The 11,745-nt window shown below is 35.5% G+C and overlaps 2 protein-coding genes across 2 annotated transcripts; both read left to right on the plus strand.

The window, feature by feature from the left end:
• The first annotated feature begins 1,834 nt into the window (after positions 1 to 1,834).
• On the plus strand, positions 1,835 to 2,140 carry LOC116031611. Its single transcript, XM_031273861.1, has one exon. It carries the CDS (start codon positions 1,835 to 1,837, stop codon positions 2,138 to 2,140), a length of 306 nt encoding a protein of 101 aa, XP_031129721.1.
• A 7,364-nt stretch (positions 2,141 to 9,504) lies between these two features.
• On the plus strand, positions 9,505 to 10,579 carry LOC115998659. Its single transcript, XM_031238286.1, has one exon. The coding sequence runs from the start codon at positions 9,661 to 9,663 to the stop codon at positions 10,327 to 10,329; it is 669 nt and encodes a 222-aa protein (XP_031094146.1). The 5' UTR covers positions 9,505 to 9,660; the 3' UTR covers positions 10,330 to 10,579.
• Positions 10,580 to 11,745: the final 1,166 nt, after the last annotated feature.

Genomic DNA, 11,745 nt, shown 5'->3' on the forward strand with positions numbered 1-11,745 from the left:
AAAAAAAAAAAAAAAAAAAAAAAAAAAAAAAAAAAAAAAACATTGCTGAGTAACTCGCCAGCCGGCGTGTGCACTACACACGCCCGGGCTTTTTCTTGATATTAATGTCAGCGAATTACTGTTCAAAAACCATGCATTACATATGAACCTTTGTTTTCTCTCACATGTCTTCTCTCTCTTCCATGTGGCCATTTTATCATAAAAAAACCTGAAAAACCCATTAGTATGCATGCTCTTAAGGGTGGACAAGGTTTTCTCATATCAAAATAAAGAAAGTGCACACGATTAGATAGTGATTATGGTTTTGATTATTACCATTTAAAAAAAAAAAGTATAGATACAAATGATTGTGGTTAAAGCTAAGAGGATTTGGAGATTGCGCAATGACGCAATGTAGGTCAAGATATTCATATTACAATATATAACAGTTGATTCTTGAAATAATTAGAAATGATATATTTATACAATGAGAATACTACTAATTATATTGTTAGGATAAATAACAAGCATTGCGGAGGTGAGTAACCAAAAACTGAGAAGGCGTGTAATGTGGAAGGGGATGTGCTGCACGATGGAGAAATGGAATATGTTGAATGATGATGGAGAAGTGGGCTGCATGGAGTTGAGTCACCATAACTAACTTATAGTACGTATATATGATGACACGTATATGGCATGTTGATGTGTTGCAGTCACATTACATATGTTAGACGATACAATTAGGGATAGTAACAGGGCAGGGAATATACGCTCCATTTCCGTTTCTAAAACCTCGACCCCGTCTATGGTCCTGCGCGGGAAATTGAAAATATTCATCCTCACCGTCCTCAGTTAATTCTTAATCAAAATCTTAAATTAGTGTAATTTCAATTTTAATATATATATATATATATATATATATATATATATATATAATTTGTAATTATAATAATTATTCAGAGACAATGCGAAGCTGGGAGGGGTAGGACGAGGCAAAGTGTCATCCCTAGATACAATGAGATAGATGATGGACAAGTTTATATGCCATGTTGGGAAAGAGGCAGGGACGGTGAGATGGGCACCCGTCCTAGACCCAATGTTGGGAGGGGCCCTAGCTTGATTTATATTTTTTTTATGAAGTTAACAAAAATGTTTGCATATGCAAAGATTTGAATTCATGGCTTCAAAATTATTTATTAATTTTAAATTTACTTAACAATTACAACCATTTGATATACTTATCTCAGTTAATAAATATATATTAGTCAACGTTGAATTAATTTATAATTATAATTTATATAAGAGCCCAAACTCCCAAAGCTTGAATGGACACCACTCCAAAACAATTTTAAAATGTTTTTTTAATAAAAAACATATGTTTAATAAAATTCAAAATAATCATTTAATTAATTTTAATTAATTTATACAATCTTTTAACTTCATATTTTGGGCCTATAAGATGATAAGACCAGCCCTGGAGAGAGGTTAAGGGTCCATTTGCTACACTTTAGGTTGGGTAATTCACTAAATCCATTGGACTAAGACATGGATGTCTTCACGCCAAACGAAACATAGACTTGTGGGTATTGTTATATTGGGGAATAAAATTAAAAATAGAAGAATATGTTTAATGGACCATAAGCCCATTATCCTGGCCCAGAAGCCCAGTTAAAGACTGCAACGCTAACGTTACCTATCCAGTAGAAAATCAAACACAACCTCGTAACTTCCCGCCTCTCAAATTCACATTTAAAAACCCTCCCGCCGCTCAACTTTTTTCCCCCAATTCCTCTCCTCCTTCCTTCTCTCTAGGGTTCCGAACGCTCAGAAATCTGCTCTCTTTTCGACGAAGAAGATGAAATCGAGAACCAGAGAGAGCCCGGTTAGACCGTGCTACACATACCTGAAGCCAGGGGCATTGGCGCAGATCAGGAACTCCAAGATCAATGCCAAATCGCGATTCCAAGATGCACAATCCCTAATTTTGCTCTTACAACAGAATCAGAATTCAGTTTCCGAGGCTTCTTCGCCGCCGCCGCCGCCTCCTGCCATGGATGGCCTTCCTTGCTTCAATTTGAGAATCAGGAACCCCCGCCCGAGGTGCCTTTTGAACAAGAGGCTTTTCGCTGTCACTCCCGTTTTCTCTGAATCCCATTCTTGATTCTTTGGCTTTTGTTGTTGTTACTTGTTTCAAATTATAGTTTATACTTTCCAAAACAAATCACAGTTATTTTTTGTTATAATTTAAAGGCTTTGATGTAAGTTCACTGGTAATTGGGGACAAGAGATGTAGAGTTTCTGGAAAGGAATAAAATTGTATTTTTCTCCCCTTTATGTTCTTTTGGATGATTTTACGGGTGAATTAACTCAGAATTCAATGCAGAATTTTTAGTGTTTGGTGGTGGGTTTAGATTTTGTTTCTTTGTTGAGGTGAAGAGTTAAATGTGAATGGCAAATTGGAAATACATGGTAGTAATTGCTATGGATATAGATTGAGTTTTTGGTGCAATTATTGTTGTTGGTCTCATTAGGAATGACAACGGGATAGGGCGCGGCATTCCATGGCGTATGGGTATATACTCCTATCCTCCCACCTCGCAAAAAGAATTCGAGGACAAAATTCTCGTCTCGGATGTTGATCATTAGATATTTAGATCAATGTTACAATGTAAATGCAATGTTTATGTAATATCCCACAAATAAGCAGTATCTTTAAACTAATGAGCAATGTTTGTTCTCGAGGGTTTCTCACGTCCTGGATTGAGAGAACATCTGTAAGGATGTAAATTATAGTAGCTTAGTCAAACACAGAGACTAGACATTTGTTTATTGCGTACAAGAAGTTCCCCTCACTTTGAGACGTTGCTGACACTGTTGGTGAGACTTGATCTCTTATCTTTGTTTTCAAACTTCACCCTTTAACCAACTGAATTGCTCATGTAAACTTAAGGTCTGCCATATCTTTCGGGAGCATAATAAAGTCATTGATTTTCTTGTGCATTTGGCTCTCCGTTATGCACCTATTAAGGACCTGCCAGAAAATAGAATTTGGCCCACCTTGCTGTTGGTCTGCAAGATGCCTTCTTCAAAATAGCCACAACCCTTTTACATCTACCAGTTATTTTCTTCATGAAATTCTGCACAGTCACAAAAGGCCAATATATATTGGCTCCTCAAAACTCCAAACACAGCAATGGTAAGGATGCCTCAGATGCAGCAATAGTAAATGTACAGCAACATAGCAGTAGTGGATCTGCAGGCTTACAGTGGGAGAAGGTTTTGCAACAAATCTCTGAGCGATATATTATGTACTTTTACTAAGTTAGTAAAGTGGCGTTTATCGGCAAGGACCTTGTGGTCCAGTGGCATCAAACCTTTTCCTTTATATGGGAGATGGTGGGTTCGAGCCTTAGTGGAGTCAATATTGACTTCAAAAAAACAAAAAACAAAGAGGCGTTTTTCCGGTATGTTTTCACCTATACTTTGGTCGGATGGATTGAAAACTTTGGTCGGATGGATTGAAATTGATTACCATTGAATATTATGGATTAAATTTGAGAAATTCAGAAGGTGTGAATCCATATTAATAGTACTCAAATAATCATAGGATCAAAAATAACAATTTCTCTAACTCATTATCAATTTTGAATATGTACATATACAAAGTTCATCTCCTCGCTTAGAAGAATATAAATCCACTCTAACATGGTCTAAGCCGGCCGGTAATGAACCATGCTCAAAACTATGTCTCAAAATTACTATGCACATGTTATTTTTATGCAAACTTCCTAATAGATTTTGGTGTGGCCAATATAGTACGTTAAAAAACGCTATATTGTTCAAACGCACATAGTATAATTATTGGGCTGAAATTGAAAAGTCCAATATCTATTCCAATCTATATAAAATAACATTATTATCCTATGAAATTTATGTTGTGAGACAAACTTACTTGTGATCCTGGTCAACAAAATCTGCAATGGAGTATAAAGGGTTAAACCAATATAGATCAACATAATTGAATGACTCAAACCAAAAAGTTAATAAGTCACTCTATTTAGAGTCAAACTTAAAATTTTGTGAGTGTCAAATCAATTTTCTGATGTTTCCTGTAGCTAGTCACGCTTGGAGACATATGATGACGCTAAGGTTAATGAATCGCAGTTAACTAGCGAGCCCACACACTGTTTGGCTGCTAGCCTTGTCAGTGTCCGGCGTCGTTTCAATTCATTTCCATCTTGGCCCACAATTGCACTGTCACACCATCATAATTCCGATTCCATCGCCTAGCTCTCTGCATGTCCTTTTCTTCGCTCACATTTGTTTGGAACGAGACTTAAGTAAATTACCAAACCAGTTGGTCTCCCTTCTTTTCGGAGAAGGCAACCAAACGACACGGGCGATCATTTTATCGGTTTTTTTGTAAGAATATGATTAGAGTTTTATCGAAATTCTAGTGACTTGTAATTATAGTACTTTTTCAACTTACTGAAGCACAAAAAGTCAACGGTCTCCTCCTAAGGCTCGAACACTCACTTCCTTTCATGTAAGAGTGTAAACTGAGTGTCATAGACCACAAGATTTTTGGCACTTTTTTGAGTAAAGTTTAAGTGCTTATTTGACAATTTTTTTTAAATATAATATTATGCATACCTTCCATTTTTTTTTTACTTTTGCTAACATAGAAACTACCACTAATTCATTCGGTCAAAATAAATCACAATTTTTTTTCTCTTTATTTTACAATGACTTTAGGGCATGCAACGAAAGTTACAATCTTTGAAAGCATAAAACACATTTTTTATTTTTCTTCTCAAATTTCACTCATGTGAACAACTGAGATGTCCATACAGGTAATATGTGTAATATTAACCAATTAACTTGGCATTAACCAGTCATATGTTAGCATTTCAATATGAGTAATATTACATGTATTTTTTTTTTTTACATTATATAATTATAACATACTCCGATTGAATCAGAACAAAAAAAATTGATCATAATTTTTTTTCTTCAAACAACATCAAAATATGTGACATGAAATTATACTTGTGTACATACACATAATGAATATTCAAGTCAGATCAATGGCCTACTACAGAAACTAACCAGGCTCTGCTAAACTTGGTAGCCCTTTGGGTTGTCATATCTCATGGTTGGACACCAAAGTGGACCCTGTGCCCTGTTAGCCCCTAATTAACAGTGATTAACTTGTGTAATGACATACAAATTACACAAAATAGATAAATCACAATAGAAAGACCTTGTGCGATAAACTTGATTGAGAGAGTACTGTCAAGAATCAAACTCGTGTTTTTTTAGTACGAGAATCATACTCCATTTACTCTATTCCGGACATAATTATTTTTTTCTCAGTTTTTAAAAAATTTCCTTGGTTCATTGAACTTGGAAAATAGAAAATTATGTAATGTATATCAAACCTAAAAGTGTACCGAACAATACTACAAAGTGCACTTTTACATGACATTGGATACACTTGTAGAGTTGTAAATATTGGGTACGGTGCACATCTATGTATCACAGGTTATATTTTGTAATTTTGTTTGATGCACTTTGTAATTGTGTGGTACATTTACAGTGATAAAAAAATTTGAAATGATTACTAAATTATTGTCATTATGTTAATCCATTATTTTAAAATTTTTTTTAGTAAATTTACATGGTCTTTCTCTCCGTCCGTTTAACGGTCCGGGGTCCACCCACGTTCGCTCAAGCGGAATTGTCACTTGTGGGTATTAAACCCCGGTTCTCCCGAAATTTCTCCCCACAAAGAGAGCTCACTTGCCACTTGAGCTACCCCACTAGATTAGCTCTTGCAAATTTGAGAGTGATAATGGAGCTCTTGCAGATTCAAGTTTTTGAAACAGTGTTTGTGCAGAGAAAAATGTCAGGAAAGTCATGTGTTGTGCGCGTTTCGTGCCCAACAGGTGCCCAAAGGGGCGCGTGGGTCAGCCGCACCTGACAAATTTATTTCTTTTAATTTTTAAAAAAAATTATATTTGTTTTATTTTTTTCTTCCCTTTTCATTTTCTCTTTTCTAATTACACTTACAAAAACTACGTAAAAAAATAAAAAAAATCTCACAACTAGAGATGCTCTAAAGACGTTAATCATCCCAATCGATAACTACGGAGTACGGAGTATTATTTTATTCTTGACTCAACCAAGCCCTACCCCCTTGGACACTCGTGTGCTTGTGAACAGTAATATTTTCTGATAAGAATCTCTATTCTCTAGGCAATAAAAGATGTGGTCACAGCATTCAATGGAACTGACCGGATTAACGCACACATACTCTAACTATTGCAAGGCATCAGACACCAATGCAAAAAGTAATGGCGGTTTTGATTCCTCGACTATTTTGTAATTATTAAATTAATTATTGATTACTAATTTTAATTAATTAAACTTTTAATTATTAATTTTGTAAATGATTTGGTTCTTTGTAATTACCAAATTGGTCTTAGATTAGTTTGACAAAGAATTAATTTGATTACAAAATCAATAGTTAAGAATTTAGTCAAAATTGATAATCGAGAATCAATTTGATAATTACGGCATAGTTGAGAGACCAAAACGATCATTAATTTATTTAATATATATATATTTTTATTTTTTGAAAAACGATAATAACACGCGATCATTACTCAATGGTGTATATTAAATAATTTTATTATTATGTAATGGCCCGCATATCACATAAGAAAATTAAATCACACTAAATAAACATAGTGTTTTTGACTTGCTTGAACAAGGTTCAATCTCCACATTCTTTTAGAAAAATTTGACATTTTACTTGGAAAAAAAAACCTTGGATTAACATAGGTTAATGTATACAATTGTACTGTCGTTGCCAATTTAAAATCTTAAACTCTGTTAAAGTATATCCCTCATTGTCCTATGTTTAACATTAGAACATCGAGTGGAGTTATTTCGCGATTTTTGAGGAGTTTTTGTAAGTGTGATTAGAAAAGAGAAAATAGGATGAGAAGAAAAAATAATAAAACAAATATAATTAAAAAATAATAATAAAGTCACATGTCAGGCTGATGCGCCCCGTGCAGTGCACGTACCCGCATGGGCGCTGCTGTGCGCGAAACGCATACAACAGATGAAGTTTGTGTCCGTTTTGATCAAATTGTTACTGTGCTAATAACCAATTTTACAGAGAAACTCTAAACCCTCTCTCTCCTCCTCTCTCTCATGCCATGGTGGCCAAATTTTTGACATAAACTATTAAATAATCACGGATGATCATGCTCTTATATGAGTTTATAATGCTATGCATTCAATGATCGAATTGAATTCATCGTGCTTTTTAACTTTGATTTAACATAGATGAATCATGATGTTGTTTACCTATTATCTCCGACTCATTTACAATTCTAACAACTATATTTATGTCTAAAATTTTGGAGTGGGGGAGGAGATAGAGCATTGGGAGGGACAAGGGAGGACAAATGGTGGGGGTGAAGAAGTGATAGGGATATGAGGATGATACTTGTACTTGGTAGATGCAGTAGGGTAAATACTGCTTTTTTCCATCATATCCATATTAAATTTCTCACACATATATGTACCAACAATGTTGTTTTTATATGTATTCAATTTATTTTGAATAATGTTATTTCTTGCTTTTAATTTTACCCTCATAATGTTCACCTATAAAATATTGCTATCGATTTGGATAATAACATCTCACATTAAAAATGAATCTATTTATGGGATAACTCCAACCAAGTTAGTCGGATTGTTGGCTTGATAACCATAATGCTTCAAGTTAAATTTCAAGTTGGAGTGAGTTACTGGCTTTATTATTATTTTTTTTTGGTGAGTAGGAGGGAACTAGAGGTACCGAAGATTAGTGACGTCTACTTGTTGCAACATTTTGGGAGTCAAGATCGAGCAGCTCCCTAATCCCATTCGGAGGCTGAGCTAGCGAAGTAGTACCTCGGGGTGAGTCTTGGCCCAAATTTGTCAGAAAATCAGCACAGTGGTTTTCTTCTCGAAAAACATGGACTATCTTGAAAACTTGGAATTGATCCATGCGCAGGTTCTAGTCGGCGATTAATGAGCAGGTTACAGTCGGCGATTAATATATTTGTTTTATTGGTTTGAATTGAACTGCAACTTAAACTGATTTACCTTATCATTTTACCAGGTAAAATCACAATAAGGCAGGATTTAGCCGCCCTCGAATAGTGGTTGTGCTATAAATATGAGAGAGAAGGAACAGAAGCCATCCAACCTAACTAACCAATTGCACCTAATTAAGTTTGAATGAAGTTAGCCATTTTAAAGGAGTGTATACCCCAGCTTGATGTTGAATGGTGATAGAGAGATTTTTGTTTACAACATAAATAACAAAGTCAGTCGTGGGTTCCATGTTGTCCTCTCCCATTCTTCCTCAACCATCCAATATGCCCTTCGATCTGATCATTTTTTTTTTTTTTTAAAGTTTTGCAAAAAAAAGTTGTGCTTTTCTACCTCCATCATTTATAAACCACTAGCTACCCTAAAATTGTGGAACAATATATAGTGCAAGTTTCGAAGAATAATATGTTGTTCATGCATGGTTTTTGACCATTCAATTATCACCTTAATATTTTAGTTGATGCAGTCAAATTATTCGTTTAGACCTTTAGTTGAAGCAGATCACATCATTTCATTTGGTATAGTCAATCCTATGCACAAAATCATATGTTCGGATCTGCGCGTCACCTAATAAAAAGAGACTAGGGCCTGTTTGGTAAAATACTTAGCTTATCAATTAATTTTGGCTTATTTGACCATTATTAGTTGTTTGCTTAGTATAAAAATCAATAATATAAGTGTTTGGTTAATCAGTTTTATTCAAAAAGTTGTTCAAAACAACTTTTTCAATTAGCTTTTTGAGAAAATAAATTATACCAAACAACTATCAACTAACAGCTAATTTACCAAACACCTTCTACAATTAGTTAATGTTATAGTCATACCTTTTAATCCAATCAATTTTCATACCCTCTAACCCAACAAGCTAACATCTATCAGTTAACAACCATTTACCAAATTGGGCCTAAAATTCATGTATTGCTTGAAGCCCTAATGCCCACCCACGTGAGGAGGTGTTGATCCATATACACTATAATAGAAGCATGCACTCCATCTCAATTAAAAGTTTAAGCGGATAGTTGGATTACACATTTATGTTTATATATTATATGTTCAACAACAACTAGTACAGGACAGCTAACTCGCTACTATTGTAAATGACTTTTCGCAACTGGCGTACCTACTAGGAAATAAATATAATTTCGCTGGTTATTCCTACTTCAATTCCATTCTCAAATCTCAACCTACTGTAATGAAGTGAATGTATTGGCATAAATGACATGACGACAAAATGAATCCCAAATTCACATGAAATGCAAATGTAATTCCCTTGCACTCAATCATTTCTTCGTAGTATATATACATTTCCTCCCCCTCCAATCAAGCTCTACGTTTATAGCTACCATTTCCTGCCGGAGCTATAGCATACACATTCTAAATTTTCCTTATTTGGGTCGCCGGAGAATCAAGATTCCGGTAGCACATACTGTTATGAATATATAATTTACCTTCATCGTACTTCGCCGGAAAATAAAGATTTGTTAAACGCGCCATGTAAAGCGGTGAATGGTGACGAAAATGGCTAAGGGTAGAAAGCATACTGCTAGTTGGAGCGAGAGGCTGTTAGGTAGTTACAGTTACGGTAACGGTAACGGCCACGAAAGGATCGCCGGCGGCGAGTCGGAGCTCGGAGAGGATGACGTGTGGTCGACGGTTGATGGGATGGCGAACGATCGGAGTGGAGAGTGGAGCCCACGCGCCGGATCCGAGAGTGGTGGAAGCTTTGATGGTTTCAGGAGCCGCCGCCACCGCCAGCGGGTCCCACGTACGGAGTATCACCGCCTCCAGGACCAGGATGACGGCACATCTTTGACTTTTGATGATTTGGGTGAAACGACGCCGTCTGGGGTCGTCCATCAGTTTCTCGGGCAACATGACGGCGTTACGGCGCCGGCGAATGTACGGCATCTTTCCACCTCCGTCCCGGTGAACATCCCCAATTGGTCAAACTTCAACCGAGTCAACTCGGTTGAGTCCTTTTATGATTCTGATTCTGTTAGTTACGATCGTGATTTTGAAATGGTCCCACCACATGAATATCTGGCACGTGAGTATGGACGAACAGGGACAATCGCCGCAAATTCAATGTGCGAGGGCGCAGGTAGAACGCTTAAGGGTCGAGACATGAGTCGAGTACGAGATGCTGTTTGGAGCCAGACAGGATTTAATGGATAATATAATGGTGGTTGATGATATTTGTTGGATGTTATATGAGGAATGGAATTTGATTGTTGCTACTTGCTAGTATATTCTTTTTGTTGGGCAAATGGTACACTTAATGAGTCAACCCGGTCGTAGTGCAGCACATACAAACATTATAATAATTATTATTAAAGCCTCCCATTGTTTAGGTATGTAGGTTGATTGCAAATTGTACTTCGTTGGACTTTACGAAACAAAAAAAAAAAATCATTTTTATGTTGAATTAACATACCTTAAAGAGGCAAATGACTTATATATTGATAACAAAGGAAACCAATCGTCACTATATGAGAGTGTGCATGAAATAAACTGTATTCTTATGTAATATAGTTAGCAAATCACATATGAGAGATAAATTGCACTATTTCCAAGCAGCCAAAAAGTCACATCTTCTATGCATTTAATACGGTATTTATAGCGAAGCTAGGGAACAAATTCAGAGCCCTCGACATGGCAGGCACGTGGAGCGCATGCATTGGCCCCTGGTCGAGCGAAATTGGGACCGTACACGTGGGGCGAGATTTTCTTCACACCACTGAGGTGCTGAGGCATAATGACCAGGCCGACAAAGTGAGTCCGGGGAAGAAATCATGAGGTCGGCCTACTAAGGGAGATCGGGAAGATCGACCTTCTGGTCAGGTCAGATCAACCCGTATTTTGGTCGGTCCGTGTGCCCTGTCCGGCCGACCGCACTGATCCTGGTCCCCTAAGGGTATTCCCTATCAATAATTATTGTTACCATACACAAACATTTACCATATATTTTCTTATCTTTTTCAACGGTATAATATATAAACATGCATTATATATATGAGAGTACTATATAAGTTCTAAAAATATAAATATCAAATTTATAAAAATGCTTTACATTATTATTATTATATAATTTAAATATGTAAAATCTAAATAAATTAAAATTTTTAATATAAATTATTAATATTTAGACATCTATTTTTGCGCATCACGTATAAAAATTACTAGTCACATGTAATAAAACAATATTTTTTTTAAATTTTTTTTTGGCTACCTTTACAGGGAAAAGGACCTAAGTCCATTGATTAATTGAATATGCTCACAGGTGTTTTTGAGCCACTTGTTCTTTGTACTCACTCCATCCACAAATGCTCTATGGATATTTTAATGGGTCCACGGACCACGTTGTATTCTCTTAGACAAAATTTGCTTATATCTAACATCTTAATCAGTAACGACTTTTTTTATTGAGGGATTTTTTTTTCAATATTTGAATTAAATTTGTTGATTTGGAAGCGAGAAGTAAGACTATTGAGAATTTGCAAGTTCTTTTGCTTAAAAAATTAGAATGACTATATATATATATATATATATATATATATATATATATATATATATATATATATATATATATAT

The sequence above is a fragment of the Ipomoea triloba genome, chromosome 1 (genome assembly GCF_003576645.1).
Source record: "Ipomoea triloba cultivar NCNSP0323 chromosome 1, ASM357664v1".
NCBI lineage: Eukaryota > Viridiplantae > Streptophyta > Magnoliopsida > Solanales > Convolvulaceae > Ipomoea > Ipomoea triloba.